This window comes from Heterodontus francisci, unplaced genomic scaffold (genome assembly GCF_036365525.1).
Source record: "Heterodontus francisci isolate sHetFra1 unplaced genomic scaffold, sHetFra1.hap1 HAP1_SCAFFOLD_726, whole genome shotgun sequence".
Classification (NCBI taxonomy): domain Eukaryota; kingdom Metazoa; phylum Chordata; class Chondrichthyes; order Heterodontiformes; family Heterodontidae; genus Heterodontus; species Heterodontus francisci.
In genome coordinates, this window is record NW_027140691.1 from 242457 (window position 1) to 259737 (window position 17281).

Genomic DNA, 17281 nt, shown 5'->3' on the forward strand with positions numbered 1-17281 from the left:
GGAGAATTGAAATGGAGTGCGGGCTGACTGGGGTTTCAGGCGCTGGATTGCTCACCACCTTAGGGCTGGTGCTTTATTGTTCCACTCCAGTTGCTGATTATGAATGGTGCCAGGGATGAGGGACTTCTGTTATGTGGAGAGACTGGGAATAACAAACATGAGAAATAATCCTCTCTTTCCAATGAGACATCAAACCCTAAAATAAAAGCAAAATACTGCGGATGCTGGAAATCTGACATAAAAACAAGAAATGCAGGAACCACTCAGCAAGGTCTGGCAGCATCTGTGAGGAGAGAAGCAGAGTTAACGCTTCGGGTCAGTGACCCTTCTTCAGAACCCTTCTTCCGAAGAAGGGTCACTGACCCAAAACGTTAACTCAGCTTCTCTCTCCACAGATGCTGCCAGACCTTGCTGAGACATTAAACCCCCTTGGGTGGAGGTGGAAGATCCCACGTCCATTATTTCACAGGAGAGCTGTGGGGTTATCCCCAGTGCCCTGTTAGAGTCACAAAATGCAGATTACCTCGTCGTTAATACATTGCTGTTTGTGGGATCTTGCTCTGCACAAGCCGGCCCGCAGAGATTCCGACATCGCGACAGTGACCACACTTCAGATATACTTGTCTGTGAAGGGCTTTGGGATGTCTGGTGGTCCAGAAACAGGCCATACGAATGCAAGCCTTCCTTTGTTTATACGAGCAACAGTAGACCAGACAGTCCATCAAACATGCTCCGTCATTTATCATAGAGTGGTACAGCACAGAAGGAGGCTATTCAGCCTTTCATCTCAGCTGGCTCTCTGCAACAGTTCCATGCACCCATTTTCCCCCCGTAACCTATCAAATTTTATCTTCATAGAATTAGGCAGTTTTCTTTTGAAAGCCCCCAATTAAACCTGCCTCCACACACTCTCAGTGCATTCCAGATCCTAACCAAAATTAAACCTGCCTCCACCACACTCTCAGTGCATTCCAGATCCTAACCACAATTAAACCTGCCTCCACCACACTCTCAGTGCATTCCAGATCCTAACCACAATTAAACCTGCCTCCACCACACTCTCAGTGCATTCCAGATCCTAACCACAATTAAACCTGCCTCCACCACACTCTCAGTGCATTCCAGATCCTAACCACAATTAAACCTGCCTCCACCACACTCTCAGTGCATTCCAGATCCTAATCACAATTAAACCTGCCTCCACCACACTCTCAGTGCATTCCAGATCCTAACCACAATTAAACCTGCCTCCACCACACTCTCAGTGCATTCCAGATCCTAATCACAACTAAACCTGCCTCCACCACACTCTCAGTGCATTCCAGATCCTAACCACAATTAAACCTGCCTCCACCACACTCTCAGTGCATTCCAGATCCTAATCACAATTAAACCTGCCTCCATCACTCTCTCAGTGCATTCCAGATCCTAATCACAATTAAACCTGCCTTCACCACAATCTCAGAGCATTCCAGATCCTAATCACAATTAAACCTGCCTTCACCACAATCTCAGAGCATTCCAGATCCTAATCACAATTAAACCTGCCTCCACCACACTCTCAGTGCATTCCAGATCCTGACCACAATTAAACCTGCCTCCACCACACTCTCAGTCCATTCCAGATCCTAACCACAATTAAACCTGCCTCCACCACACTCTCAGTGCATTCCAGATCCTAACCACAATTAAACCTGCCTCCACCACACTCTCAGTCCATTCCAGATCCTAACCACAATTAAACCTGCCTCCACCACACTCTCAGTCCATTCCAGATCCTAACCACAATTAAACCTGCCTCCACCACACTCTCAGTGCATTCCAGATCCTAACCACAATTAAACCTGCCTCCACCACACTCTCAGTCCATTCCAGATCCTAACCACAATTAAACCTGCCTCCACCACACTCTCAGTGCATTCCAGATCCTAACCACAATTAAACCTGCCTCCACCACACTCTCAGTCCATTCCAGATCCTAACCACAATTAAACCTGCCTCCACCACACTCTCAGTCCATTCCAGATCCTAACCACAATTAAACCTGCCTCCACCACAATCTCAGTGCATTCCAGATCCTAACCACAATTAAACCTGCCTCCACCACACTCTCAGTCCATTCCAGATCCTAACCACAATTAAACCTGCCTCCACCACAATCTCAGTGCATTCCAGATCCTAATCACAATTAAACCTGCCTCCACCACACTCTCAGTGCATTCCAGATCCTGACCACAATTAAACCTGCCTCCACCACAATCTCAGTGCATTCCAGATCCTAACCACAATTAAACCTGCCTCCACCACACTCTCAGTGCATTCCAGATCCTAACCACAATTAAACCTGCCTCCACCACACACTCAGTGCATTCCAGATCCTAACCACAATTAAACCTGCCTCCACCACACTCTCAGTGCATTCCAGATCCTAACCACAATTAAACCTGCCTCCACCACACACTCAGTGCATTCCAGATCCTAACCACAATTAAACCTGCCTCCACCACACACTCAGTGCATTCCAGATCCTAACCACAATTAAACCTGCCTCCACCACACTCTCAGTGCATTCCAGATCCTAATCACAATTAAACCTGCCTCCACCACACTCTCAGTGCATTCCAGATCCTAACCACAATTAAACCTGCCTCCACACACTCTCAGTGCATTCCAGATCCTAACCAAAATTAAACCTGCCTCCACCACACTCTCAGTGCATTCCAGATCCTAACCACAATTAAACCTGCCTCCACCACACTCTCAGTGCATTCCAGATCCTAACCACAATTAAACCTGCCTCCACCACACTCTCAGTGCATTCCAGATCCTAATCACAATTAAACCTGCCTCCACCACACTCTCAGTGCATTCCAGATCCTAATCACAATTAAACCTGCCTCCACCACACTCTCAGTGCATTCCAGATCCTAACCACAATTAAACCTGCCTCCACACACTCTCAGTGCATTCCAGATCCTAACCAAAATTAAACCTGCCTCCACCACACTCTCAGTGCATTCCAGATCCTAACCACAATTAAACCTGCCTCCACCACACTCTCAGTGCAGTCCAGATCCTAACCACAATTAAACCTGCCTCCACACACTCTCAGTGCATTCCAGATCCTAACCAAAATTAAACCTGCCTCCACCACACTCTCAGTGCATTCCAGATCCTAACCACAATTAAACCTGCCTCCACCACACTCTCAGTGCATTCCAGATCCTAACCACAATTAAACCTGCCTCCACCACACTCTCAGTGCATTCCAGATCCTAACCATTCGCTGCGTAAAAATGTTTTTCCGCATGCCGCTGTTGCGTCTTTTGCCAATCACCTTAAATCGGTGTCCTCTGGTTCTGGATCCTTCGGCCAATGAGCACCGTTTCACCGCTCTCAAATCTCCTCTTAATCTTCTCTTCTTCAAGAACAGCCCCAGCTTCTCCAATCTGTCCACTTAACAGAAGTTTCTCATCCCTGGAACCATTCTCGTGAAGCTTTTCTGTACCCTCTCTAATGCAAAACATCCTTCTGAAAGTGTGGTGCCCAAACCTGGACACAGTACTCCAGCTGAGGCTGAACCAGTCTTTTATACAGGTTTACCATAACTTCCTTTCATTTCTAAAGCCCACGGTAGGCTATTGCAGAAAATACGGAAGTATGGGGTTGAAGGTGATTTAGAGCTTTGGATCAGAAATTGGCGAGCTGAAAGAAGACAGAGGGTGGTGGTTGATGGCAAATGTTCATCCTGGAGTTTAGTTACTAGTGGTGTACCGCAAGGATCTGTTTTGGGGCCACTGCTGTTTGTCATTTTTATAAATGACCTGGAAGAGGGTGTAGAAGGGTGGGTTAGTAAATTTGCGGATGACACGAAGGTCGGTGGAGTTGTGGATAGTGCCGAAGGATGTTGTAGGGTACAGAGGGACATAGATAGGCTGCAGAGCTGGGCTGAGAGATGGCAAATGGAGTTTAATGCGGTAAAGTGTGAGGTGATACACTTTGGAAGGAGTAACAGGAATGCAGAGTACTGGGCTAATGGGAAGATTCTTGGTAGTGTAGATGAACAGAGAGATTTTGGTGTCCAGGTACATAAATCCCTGAAAGTTGCTACCCAGGTTAATAGGGCTGTTAAGAAGGCATATGGTGTGTTAGCTTTTATTAGTAGGGGGGTCGAGTTTCGGAGCCACGAGGTCATGCTGCAGCTGTACAAAACTCTGGTGAGACCGCACCTGGAGTATTGCGTGCAGTTCTGGTCACCGCATTATAGGAAGGATGTGGAAGCTATGGAAAGGGTGCAGAGGAGATTTACTAGGATGTTGCCTGGTATGGAGGGAAGGTCTTACGAGGAAAGGCTGAGGGACTTGAGGTTGTTTTCGTTGGAGAGAAGGAGGAGGAGAGGTGACTTAATAGAGACATACAAGATAATCAGAGGGTTAGATAGGGTGGTTAGTGAGAGTCTTTTTCCTCGGATGATGATGGCAAACACGAGGGGACACAGCTTTAAGTTGAGGGGTGAAAGATATAGGACAGATGTTAGAGGTAGTTTCTTTACTCAGGGAGTAGTAAGGGCGTGGAACGCCCTGCCTGCAGCAGTAGTAGACTCGCCAACTTTAAGGGCATTTAAGTGGTCATTGGATAGACATATGGATGAAAATGGAATAGTGTAGGTCAGATGGTTTCACAGGTCGGCGCAACATCGAGGGCCGAAGGGCCTGTACTGCGCTGTAATGTTCTAATTCTAATTCTAAAAAATCCCTTATGTTTATGAACCACTTTCTCAACCTGCTCTGCAACCTTCAATGATTTGTGCATGTGTAACCGCAGGCCCCTCTGATCCTATACCCACTTCAGAATTGTACCTTTTATTTTATATTGCCTCTCCTCATTCTTCCTGCAAAAATGAATCACTTCATACTTCTCTGCAATCAACTTCATCTATCACTTGTCCATCCATTCTACCAGTGTGTCTATGTCCTCTTGAAGTTTAACACTATCCTCCTCACAGTTCACCATACTTCCAAGCTTTGTGTCATCCACAAATTTTGAAATTGTGCCCTGTATCTGGGTCATGAATATATCTCAAGAATTGAGGGGTCCCAACACTGACCCCTGGGGACCCCCCGACCCCCAACCCCCCACTATATACCTTCCTCCAGTCTGACAGAACAACCGTTCACCATTACTCTCTGTTTCCTGTCACTCAGCTAATTTCGTATCCATGTTGCTAAAGGCCTTCTCAGGTCTGGCAAAAAAATCCCAACCCGAACCCAACAGAACCACACTGGACCCCAGCCCGACCCGGCCTGAGTCCTTCCATTTTTTCCCGTCCCTGTCCCGACCCGACCACCAGAAAGTTCACTATCTCCAGTTGAATGTATTGGTTTTACATCCACAGTGCACGCAGCACTTTTGGATGGATGGAATGGAAGGAAGCTGCAGCATGAGGGCAATGACGTCAAAGAAACGCTCACTCGCTCACAGAGTCTGTGGAGTCCGGAGGCGCGTTTCCCTCCTTGACGTCCAGGACTCCCAGCTCAGGCAGGTCTTTTCAAATTCTGACGCTTACTTACTCAACTTCCCTTTTCCTCCCAGCAGAGCAGAAGGTAGTACTGAGTGTGTCCGACCCAGAGCCGGACCGAATCCCATCCAGCCCGAGAATGTGGTGGAGGCAGGTTTAATTGTGATTAGGATCTGGAATGCACTGAGAGTGTGATGGAGGCAGGTTTAATTGTGGTGAGGATCTGGAATGCACTGAGAGTATGGTGGAGGCAGGTTTAATTGTGGTTAGGATCTGGAATACACTGAGAGTGTGGTGGAGGCAGGTTTAATTGTGGTTAGGATCTGGAATGCACTGAGAGTGTGGTGGAGGAAGGTTTAATTGTGATTAGGATCTGGAATGCACTGAGAGTGTGGTGGAGGCAGGTTTAATTGTAGTTAGTATCTGGAATGCACTGAGAGTGTGGTGGAGGCAGGTTTAATTGTGGTTAGGATCTGGAATGCACTGAGAGTGTGGTGGAGGCAGGTTTAATTGTGATTAGGATCTGGAATGCACTGAGAGTGTGGTGGAGGCAGGTTTAATTGTGGTCAGGATCTGGAATGCACTGAGAGTGTGGTGGAGGCAGGTTTAATTGTGATTAGGATCTGGAATGCACTGCCTGAGAGTGTGGTGGAGGCAGGTTTAATTGTGATTAGGATCTGGAATGCACTGAGAGTGTGGTGGAGGCAGGTTTAATTGTGGTTAGGATCTGGAATGCACTGAGAGTGTGGTGGAGGCAGGTTTAATTGTGGTTAGGATCTGGAATGCACTGAGAGTGTGGTGGAGGCAGGTTTAATTGTGATTAGGATCTGGAATGCACTGAGAGTGTGGTGGAGGCAGGTTTAATTATGGTTAGGATCTGGAATGCACTGAGTGTGGTGGAGGCAGGTTTAATTGTGATTAGGATCTGGAATGCACTGAGAGTGTGGTGGAGGCAGGTTTAATTGTGGTTAGGATCTGGAATGCACTGAGTGTGGTGGAGGCAGGTTTAATTGTGATTAGGATCTGGAATGCACTGAGAGTGTGGTGGAGGCAGGTTTAATTATGGTTAGGATCTGGAATGCACTGAGTGTGGTGGAGGCAGGTTTAATTGTGATTAGGATCTGGAATGCACTGAGAGTGTGGTGGAGGCAGGTTTAATTGTGGTCAGGATCTGGAATGCACTGAGAGTGTGATGGAGGCAGGTTTAATTGTGGTCAGGATCTGGAATGCACTGAGAGTGTGATGGAGGCAGGTTTAATTGTGGTCAGGATCTGGAATGCACTGAGAGTGTGGTGGAGGCAGGTTTAATTGTGGTCAGGATCCGGAATGCACTGAGAGTGTGATGGAGGCAGGTTTAATTGTGGTCAGGATCTGGAATGCACTGAGAATGTGGTGGAGGCAGGTTTAATTGTGGTTAGGATCTGGAATGCACTGAGAGTGTGGTGGAGGCAGGTTTAATTGTGGTTTGGATCTGGAATGCTCTGCCTGAGAGTGTGGTGGAGGCAGGTTTAATTGTGATTAGGATCTGGAATGCACTGAGAGTGTGGTGGAGGCAGGTTTAATTGTGGTTAGGATCTGGAATGCACTGAGAGTGTGGTGGAGGCAGGTTTAATTGTGGTTTGGATCTGGAATGCTCTGCCTGCGAGTGCGGTGGAGGCAGGTTTAATTGTGATTAGGATCTGGAATGCACTGAGAGTGTGGTGGAGGCAGGTTTAATTGTGGTTAGGATCTGGAATACACTGAGAGTGTGGTGGAGGCAGGTTTAATTGTGGTTAGGATCTGGAATGCACTGAGAGTGTGGTGGAGGAAGGTTTAATTGTGATTAGGATCTGGAATGCACTGAGAGTGTGGTGGAGGCAGGTTTAATTGTGGTTAGGATCTGGAATGCACTGAGAGTATGGTGGAGGCAGGTTTAATTGTGGTTAGGATCTGGAATACACTGAGAGTGTGGTGGACGCAGGTTTAATTGTGGTTAGGATCTGGAATGCACTGAGAGTATGGTGGAGGCAGGTTTAATTGTGGTTAGGATCTGGAATACACTGAGAGTGTGGTGGAGGCAGGTTTAATTGTGGTTAGGATCTGGAATGCACTGAGAGTGTGGTGGACGCAGGTTTAATTGTGGTTAGGATCTGGAATGCACTGAGAGTGTGGTGGAGGCAGGTTTAATTGTGATTAGGATCTGGAATGCACTGAGAGTATGGTGGAGGCAGGTTTAATTGTGGTTAGGATCTGGAATACACTGAGAGTGTGGTGGATGCAGGTTTAATTGTGGTTAGGATCTGGAATGCACTGAGAGTGTGTGGAGGCAGGTTTAATTGTGATTAGGACCTGGAATGCACTGAGAGTGTGGTGGAGGCAGGTTTAATTGTGATTAGGACCTGGAATGCACTGAGAGTATGGTGGAGGCAGGTTTAATTGTGGTTAGGATCTGGAATACACTGAGAGTGTGGTGGAGGCAGGTTTAATTGTGATTAGGACCTGGAATGCACTGAGAGTGTGGTGGAGGCAGGTTTAATTGTGGTTAGGATCTGGAATGCACTGAGTGTGTGGTGGAGGCAGGTTTAATTGTGGTTAGGATCTGGAATGCACTGAGAGTGTGGTGGAGGCAGGTTTAATTGTGGTTAGGATCTGGAATGCACTGAGAGTGTGGTGGAGGAAGGTTTAAATGTGATTAGGATCTGGAATGCACTGAGAGTGTGGTGGAGGCAGGTTTAATTGTGGTTAGGATCTGGAATGCACTGAGAGTGTGGTGGAGGCAGGTTTAATTGTGATTAGGACCTGGAATGCACTGAGTGTGGTGGAGGCAGGTTTAATTGTGGTTAGGATCTGGAATGCACTGAGAGTGTGGTGGAGGCAGGTTTAATTGTGGTTTGGATCCGGAATGCACTGAGAGTGTGGTGGAGGAAGGTTTAAATGTGATTAGGATCTGGAATGCACTGAGAGTGTGGTGGAGGCAGGTTTAATTGTGATTAGGATCTGGAATGCACTGAGAGTGTGGTGGAGGCAGGTTTAATTGTGGTTCGGATCTGGAATGCACTGAGAGTGTGGTGGAGGCAGGTTTAATTGTGATTAGGATCTGGAATGCACTGAGAGTGTGGTGGAGGCAGGTTTAATTGTGGTTAGGATCTGAAATGCACTGAGAGTGTGGTGGAGGCAGGTTTAATTGTGGTTAGGATCTGGAATACACTGAGAGTGTGGTGGAGGCAGGTTTAATTGTGGTTAGGATCTGGAATGCACTGAGAGTGTGATGGAGTTAGGTTTAATTGTGGTTAGGATCTGGAATGCTCTGCCTGAGAGTGTGGTGGAGGCAGGTTTAATTGTGATTAGGATCTGGAATGCACTGAGAGTGTGGTGGAGGCAGGTTTAATTGTGGTTAGGATCTGGAATGCACTGAGAGTGTGGTGGAGGCAGGTTTAATTGTGATTAGGATCTGGAATGCACTGAGAGTGTGGTGGAGGCAGGTTTAATTGTGATTAGGATCTGGAATGCACTGAGAGTGTGGTGGAGGCAGGTTTAGTTGTGGTTAGGATCTGGAATGCACTGAGATTGTGGTGGAGGCAGGTTTAATTGTGATTAGGATCTGGAATGCACTGAGAGTGTGGTGGAGGCAGGTTTAGTTGTGGTTAGGATCTGGAATGCACTGAGAGTGTGGTGGAGGCAGGTTTAATTGTGGTTAGGATCTGGAATGCACTGAGATTGTGGTGGAGGCAGGTTTAATTGTGGTTCAGATCTGGAATGCACTGAGAGTGTGGTGGAGGCAGGTTTAATTGTGGTTAGGATCTGGAATGCACTGAGAGTGTGGTGGAGGCAGGTTTAATTGTGATTAGGATCTGGAATGCACTGAGAGTGTGGTGGAGGCAGGTTTAATTGTGGTTAGGATCTGGAATGCACTGAGAGTGTGGTGGAGGCAGGTTTAATTGTGGTTTGGATCTGGAATGCTCTGCCTGAGAGTGTGGTGGAGGCAGGTTTAATTGTGATTAGGATCTGGAATGCACTGAGAGTGTGGTGGAGGTAGGTTTAATTGTGGTCAGGATCTGGAATGCACTGAGAGTGTGGTGGAGGCAGGTTTAATTGTGGTTAGGATCTGGAATGCACTGAGAGTGTGGTGGAGGCAGGTTTAATTGTGGTTTGGATCTGGAATGCTCTGCCTGAGAGTGTGGTGGAGGCAGGTTTAATTGTGATTAGGATCTGGAATGCACTGAGAGTGTGGTGGAGGCAGGTTTAATTGTGGTTAGGATCTGGAATGCACTGAGTGTGTGGTGGAGGCAGGTTTAATTTTGGTTAGGATCTGGAATGCACTGAGTGTGTGGTGGAGGCAGGTTTAATTGTGATTAGGATCTGGAATGCACTGAGAGTGTGGTGGAGGCAGGTTTAATTGTGGTTAGGATCTGGAATGCACTGAGTGTGTGGTGGAGGCAGGTTTAATTGTGATTAGGATCTGGAATGCACTGAGAGTGTGGTGGAGGCAGGTTTAATTGTGGTTAGGATCTGGAATGCACTGAGTGTGTGGTGGAGGCAGGTTTAATTGTGATTAGGATCTGGAATGCACTGAGTGTGGTGGAGGCAGGTTTAATTGTGATTAGGATCTGGAATGCACTGAGAGTGTGGTGGAGGCAGGTTTAATTGTGGTTAGGATCTGGAATGCACTGAGAGTGTGGTGGAGGCAGGTTTAATTGTGGTTAGGATCTGGAATGCACTGAGAGTGTGGTGGAGGCAGGTTTAATTGTGATTAGGATCTGGAATGCACTGAGAGTGTGGTGGAGGCAGGTTTAATTGTGATTAGGATCTGGAATGCACTGAGAGTGTGGTGGAGGCAGGTTTAATTGTGATTAGGATCTGGAATGCACTGAGAGTGTGGTGGAGGCAGGTTTAATTGTGATTAGGATCTGGAATGCACTGAGAGTGTGGTGGAGGCAGGTTTAATTGTGGTTAGGATCTGGAATGCATTGAGAGTGTGGTGGAGGCAGGTTTAATTGTGATTCGGATCTGTGCATGTCCCTTTAAACAGTGGCCCCGCCCCCGCGCATTCCCATTGGATAGCTGGGAAATGATTGACGTTATGTTAATGAGCCAGTTCCGGGTGTGTGGTGAACACGTGGGATTGAAGAGAGAGTGGGATTAGACTGGGTGGAATATTAAAGGGTACAGGGAGAGAGTGGGATTAGACTGGGTGAATATTAAAGGGTACGGGGAGAGAGTGGGATTAGACTGGGTGGATATTAAAGGGTACGGGGAGAGAGTGGGATTAGACTGGGTGGATATTAAAGGGTACAGGGAGAGAGTGGGATTAGACTGGGTGGAATATTAAAGGGTACGGGGAGAGAGTGGGATTAGACTGGGTGGATATTAAAGGGTACGGGGAGAGAGTGGGATTAGACTGGGTGGATATTAAAGGGTACGGGGAGAGTGTGGGATTCGACTGGGTGGATATTAAAGGGTACGGGGAGAGAGTGGGATTAGACTGGGTGGATATTAAAGGGTACAGGGAGAGAGTGGGATTAGACTGGGTGAATATTAAAGGGTACGGGGAGAGAGTGGGATTAGACTGGGTGGATATTAAAGGGTACGGGGAGAGAGTGGGATTAGACTGGGTGGAATATTAAAGGGTACAGGGAGAGAGTGGGATTAGACTGGGTGAATATTAAAGGGTACGGGGAGAGAGTGGGATTAGACTGGGTGGATATTAAAGGGTACGGGGAGAGAGTGGGATTAGACTGGGTGGATATTAAAGGGTACGGGGAGAGAGTGGGATTAGACTGGGTGGAATATTAAAGGGTACAGGGAGAGAGTGGGATTAGACTGGGTGGATATTAAAGGGTACGGGGAGAGAGTGGGATTAGACTGGGTGGATATTAAAGGGTACGGGGAGAGAGTGGGATTAGACTGGGTGAATATTAAAGGGTACAGGAAGAGAGTGGGTTTAGACTGGGTGGATATTAAAGGGTACGGGGAGAGAGTGGGATTAGACTGGGTGGAATATTAAAGGGTACAGGGAGAGAGTGGGATTAGACTGGGTGGATATTAAAGGGTACGGGGAGAGAGTGGGTTTAGACTGGGTGGATATTAAAGGGTACGGGGAGAGAGTGGGATTAGACTGGGTGGATATTAAAGGGTACGGGGAGAGAGTGGGATTAGACTGGGTGGAATATTAAAGGGTACAGGGAGAGAGTGGGATTAGACTGGGTGGATATTAAAGGGTACGGGGAGAGAGTGGGATTAGACTGGGTGGATATTAAAGGGTACGGGGAGAGAGTGGGATTAGACTGGGTGAATATTAAAGGGTACAGGAAGAGAGTGGGTTTAGACTGGGTGGATATTAAAGGGTACGGGGAGAGAGTGGGATTAGACTGGGTGAATATTAAAGGGTACAGGAAGAGAGTGGGTTTAGACTGGGTGGATATTAAAGGGTACGGGGAGAGAGTGGGATTAGACTGGGTGGAATATTAAAGGGTACAGGGAGAGAGTGGGATTAGACTGGGTGGATATTAAAGGGTACGGGGAGAGAGTGGGATTAGACTGGGTGGATATTAAAGGGTACGGGGAGAGAGTGGGATTAGACTGGGTGAATATTAAAGGGTACAGGAAGAGAGTGGGTTTAGACTGGGTGGATATTAAAGGGTACGGGGAGAGAGTGGGATTAGACTGGGTGGAATATTAAAGGGTACAGGGAGAGAGTGGGATTAGACTGGGTGGATATTAAAGGGTACGGGGAGAGAGTGGGTTTAGACTGGGTGGATATTAAAGGGTACGGGGAGAGAGTGGGATTAGACTGGGTGGATATTAAAGGGTACGGGGAGAGAGTGGGATTAGACTGGGTGGAATATTAAAGGGTACAGGGAGAGAGTGGGATTAGACTGGGTGGATATTAAAGGGTACGGGGAGAGAGTGGGATTAGACTGGGTGGATATTAAAGGGTACGGGGAGAGAGTGGGATTAGACTGGGTGAATATTAAAGGGTACAGGAAGAGAGTGGGTTTAGACTGGGTGGATATTAAAGGGTACGGGGAGAGAGTGGGATTAGACTGGGTGGAATATTAAAGGGTACAGGGAGAGAGTGGGATTAGACTGGGTGGATATTAAAGGGTACGGGGAGAGAGTGGGTTTAGACTGGGTGGATATTAAAGGGTACGGGGAGAGAGTGGGTTTAGACTGGGTGGATATTAAAGGGTACGGGGAGAGAGTGGGTTTAGACTGGGTGGATATTAAAGGGTACGGGGAGAGAGTGGGATTAGACTGGGTGGAATATTAAAGGGTACGGGGAGAGAGTGGGATTAGACTGGGTGAATATTAAAGGGTACAGGAAGAGAGTGGGTTTAGACTGGGTGGATATTAAAGGGTACGGGGAGAGAGTGGGATTAGACTGGGTGGAATATTAAAGGGTACGGGGAGAGAGTGGGTTTAGACTGGGTGGATATTAAAGGGTACGGGGAGAGAGTGGGATTAGACTGGGTGAATATTAAAGGGTACGGGGAGAGAGTGGGATTAGACTGGGTGAATATTAAAGGGTACGGGGAGAGAGTGGGATTAGACTTGGTGGAATATTAAAGGGGACTGGGAGAGAGTGGGATTAGACTGGGTGGAAGATTAAAGGGGACAGGGAGAGAGTGGGATTAGACTGGGTGGAAGATTAAAGGGTACGGGGAGAGAGTGGGATTAGACTTGGTGGAATATTAAAGGGGACTGGGAGAGAGTGGGATTAGACTGGGTGGAAGATTAAAGGGGACAGGGAGAGAGTGGGATTAGACTGGGTGGAAGATTAAAGGGTACGGGGAGAGAGTGGGATTAGACTGGGTGGATATTAAAGGGTACGGGGAGAGAGTGGGATTAGACTGGGTGGAATATTAAAGGGTACGGGGAGAGAGTGGGATTAGACTGGGTGGAATATTAAAGGGTACGGGGAGAGAGTGGGATTAGACTGGGTGGAATATTAAAGGGTACGGGGAGAGAGTGGGATTAGACTGGGTGGAATATTAAAGGGTACGGGGAGAGAGTGGGATTAGACTGGGTGGAATATTAAAGGGTACGGGGAGAGAGTGGGATTAGACTGGGTGGAATATTAAAGGGTACGGGGAGAGAGTGGGATTAGACTGGGTGGATATTAAAGGGTACGGGGAGAGAGTGGGATTAGACTGGGTGGATATTAAAGGGTACGGGGAGAGAGTGGGATTAGACTGGGTGGAATATTAAAGGGTACAGGGAGAGAGTGGGATTAGACTGGGTGGATATTAAAGGGTACGGGGAGAGAGTGGGATTAGACTGGGTGAATATTAAAGGGTACAGGGAGAGAGTGGGATTAGACTGGGTGGAATATTAAAGGGTACAGGGAGAGAGTGGGATTAGACTGGGTGGAATATTAAAGGGTACAGGAAGAGAGTGGGTTTAGACTGGGTGGATATTAAAGGGTACGGGGAGAGAGTGGGATTAGACTGGGTGGAATATTAAAGTGTGCGGGGAGAGTGGGATTAGACTGGGTAGATATTAACGGGTACTGGGAGCTGTGTGGTGTTTTTATTGTTTACTTTGTTCAGGTCTAACTACTTTTATTCCCCCTTCTTTTGTTTGCAGGAATTACAGAGAAAACTTTTCAAAAGACGGAGAGTTTTGAGTAAAGAGAAAAGGAGCAAGCACATAATTGTGGGTGCAGTGATCGATGAAGGGCTGATCACCGCCCATCACCTCAAGAAGAGATGGTGAGAAACTACCACCAAAGCTCAGCGAAATCTCTAATCCCGGACGTGTCCTGCACTGGTTAACGTGCTGTGGTGGGTGGCATTAGCTTGGGTCGAAACTTGTTTTACTGCAAAGCAGTGATTCTGGCCAAGTATCAAACTGACCCTGGTTCACTGGCACCCCGCCACCCCCCCCTCCCCTGCTTTGCGTTGCTGCCCATGTCGCATTCCGTAACAGGAACAGGAGAACACATTAATCAGCATATTAATAACGGTGGGAGAGGAAGGGGAACCCCGCTCACAGACCTCGCGTGGCGGTGCTCGAAGTAAATTGGGAGGATTTGCTCCTTTCTGGGCAGTGTTTAACACACAAGTCTGCAGCTACGGACTGTGACCTGGCCTGACCCTTTCAGGTAATACAGTGCTATTACCTGGAATAAGCAGAGCCCGAGGTCAGTGGCAGCTCTTGTGTTACACACTGAGGTCGATTAGGAGATATCTTCTGTTGCTGGAGGAGTTTCCTCGACTATTAGAAATGAATGCCACTCGGTTCTAAAAGAGTTTGGCGCGTGCTCATTGAATTGCCCTCTTTAAGAACCGTCGTGCGTACCATCTGGGATGAGGTTATATCCGTTATTTGGGCAGGACCTGAAATCACTTGGAACTAAATAAATCGCTCAGTCAGAAGGGTGCATCGGTTAGGGGGACCTGCGGGATTTAAACAGCTTCCGTCAGCATTATCCAAATGCCCATGAAAAGATGCAGCTTGTTTCACAGAAGTCGACCGGAGGGAGGGATGGTGAAAGGTGGAGAAGGAAAGTAGGCCGCCTGAGACACATTTTAAATGTGGCGGGAGTGGTGGATGTCAGCCTTCGAACGTCTCTGTTTAGGCAATCCCTCCTTCTCCCGAGCAGAGTAAATGACAGAATCATGGAAATGGATTTTGGCCAACAAGATTTGCATTCATCTATCACGATCACAATGGGGCTCTGTTTTGTCTGTGAGCTGCCTTGCCCCAGGGACAAATTATTTGTAAAACTTACATTTTTTAACCAAGCTCCCTCAATAGCTCCTGCTTTGGAGATGATTATTATTTTGTCTGATTCCACTCTGATGATGGAATGTTTGTGTGTATTAAAGGCAATCGGTGATTATTCGCTTCTCATTGTTTGCAGCTCGAGTAAGAGGGCGAATATCACGCTCTCGGGCAAGAAGAGGAGAAAGTTACAGAAACAGATCCAGCACAGTCAGAGGGAGCGATCTGTCATGGATGGTAAGGTTACAGTATTCTCGTGGTTCCCCTTCCATCTCACAACCATCTGGGGGGAAGAGAGAGAGAAAAACAGTTAACGTTCCCAGGTTTAAGAACTGGAAGGCATGCGGTCACCAAGCTGGAAGGGGTTCTCTCTTCCCAGATGCTGCCCGACCTGCCCAGTGTTTTCCGTCATCCACTGCAATCGGCTCATACACAGCCATTTGTAGCGTTGTCCCTCAAGTAGACGAGGGGACCCAATCCAGTATTACCGGTTGTAACCACACTTTACGATGGTGCGTATTCACCCCTCGTGATAAATCCTGGTGGCCTTGTCCCTGAATCTATTCCCTGTGCCACCAACTGTTCAACTCAGGCTGAACAAACCCATTCAAAATCTTGGCTGTCTGCTCAAGCCAGAGCTAAGCTTCAACCCCCAATGTTCTGTCCGTCACCCGGTCCCCCCTCCGCATGATTGTCTGCTTCTAACTCTACTGCAGCTCCTGTGCTGCCTTCTGACCTTCCCAGACTATTTGCCCCGGTGTTGTCGTACCCTTCAACTTCTGCAGCCACAAATTCCCACCCTCACGATGCCACCATGTCTCTACATTAAATGTGAAAATCTCTCGCTCACCTTACACCCCACTCCCTTTCCTCCTGTGTCCTTCTGGCGGGGACACAGGTCCACTGACTTATCCCACTCTGGTGCTCCTGGCGTCGACCTCTTCGCCCTTCCTGATCTCTCCACTTTGTACAGCCCCTTCACCCAACTCTCGCTCTCTCTGACTCCGCTATTTGGAGCCATTTACAGATGAGTAATTTTTTTTTCCTCTTTTGCGCTTCTAGTTGAACCTGCCCCGTCGGACAACACTGAGGTGGGGAAGGGAGGAGACAAGACAAGGACAGGAGGGAAGACAGTGAATGTGGAAATGAAAGATGAAGAAATGGTGGAGAAGTCTGGGTGAAAAAGAATCGAGAGAAAGCATACACCTGGCACGGTTGGACGGTAATTGCTGCAGCCTGAGGCTTGGGCAGAGTTCGTGGATGGCAGATCAAAAGGATCTTTGGGGAATCTACTGTTCATGGTGTGATTGCTGTCACTGCAGAGTCTGGCTTCCCAAATATTTCCTCCTCCCTGAATTTGTTGAATTACCATTTGCCTGATTGGCAGTCGATGTGCACTCAGTTATTGTAACTGGAAATAAAGAGAGACAGTTGTTGATAACACTAAATGATCCTGCTGCTCCAGTTATTGCTGGAGTTTCTGCAAGTGCTGCTTTGCACCTCGTGAACTGGATGCCATCGTATGTTGTGGTGCAGGGCTCGTAGATCTTTGTTTAACGTGACACAAATCAAAGCTGATTCATTGGTTGAAGGTGGGTGGACTTAGCCTGTTGTTCAGATCAGTCTAGGAGATTGACTGAACACAGGATGGAATTGCCTTTTTTTCAAAAAGTTATGGGATATGGGAATTGCTGGCAAGGCAACCCTAGCAGGGGGTGGTGGTGGTGAACCACTGCCGCCATTGTAGTTAAGGTATTCCCAGTGCTGCTAGATAGGGAGTTCCAAGATGTTTGATGCAGTAGCGATATACTCGTACTTCAGAATAGTGTGAGACTTGGAGGGGAACCTCACCATGGGTCTGCTACCCTTAATCCTCTAGGTAGTAGAAGTCAAAAGCTTGGGAGATGCTGTCAAAGGAACCTTCATCAGTTGCTGCAGTGCATCTTGTAGATGGTACAAGCTACAGCCAGTGGGGTTCCAAACCAAGTTGAACATCCAGGAAATTGGAGCGTATTCCAGTCTCTGCTGCTTTGTACCTTCTCGATGGTGGAAAGGTTC

General features: G+C 47.7%; 1 protein-coding gene across 1 annotated transcript; it reads left to right on the forward strand.

Annotated features, from left to right (window-relative positions):
* Positions 1-512: 512 nt before the first annotated feature.
* On the forward strand, positions 513-16659 carry LOC137360505 (uncharacterized protein C11orf98-like). The gene is made up of 4 exons (XM_068025921.1): positions 513-704; positions 14084-14208; positions 15363-15460; positions 16286-16659. The coding sequence occupies exons 1-4, from the start codon at positions 513-515 to the stop codon at positions 16402-16404; spliced, it is 534 nt and encodes a 177-aa protein (XP_067882022.1). The 3' UTR covers positions 16405-16659.
* The last annotated feature ends 622 nt before the right edge of the window (positions 16660-17281 follow it).

Bases quoted from the DNA above. Each gene is read 5' to 3' on its own strand.
- LOC137360505 (XM_068025921.1), top strand. From the start codon at position 513: ATGCAGATTACCTCGTCGTTAATACATTGCTGTTTGTGGGATCTTGCT. The intron at 705-14,083 runs GTAGACCAGACA...TTTTGTTTGCAG, and splicing joins CTTTGTTTATACGAGCAACA to GAATTACAGAGAAAACTTTT. The intron at 14,209-15,362 runs GTGAGAAACTAC...CATTGTTTGCAG, and splicing joins CATCACCTCAAGAAGAGATG to CTCGAGTAAGAGGGCGAATA.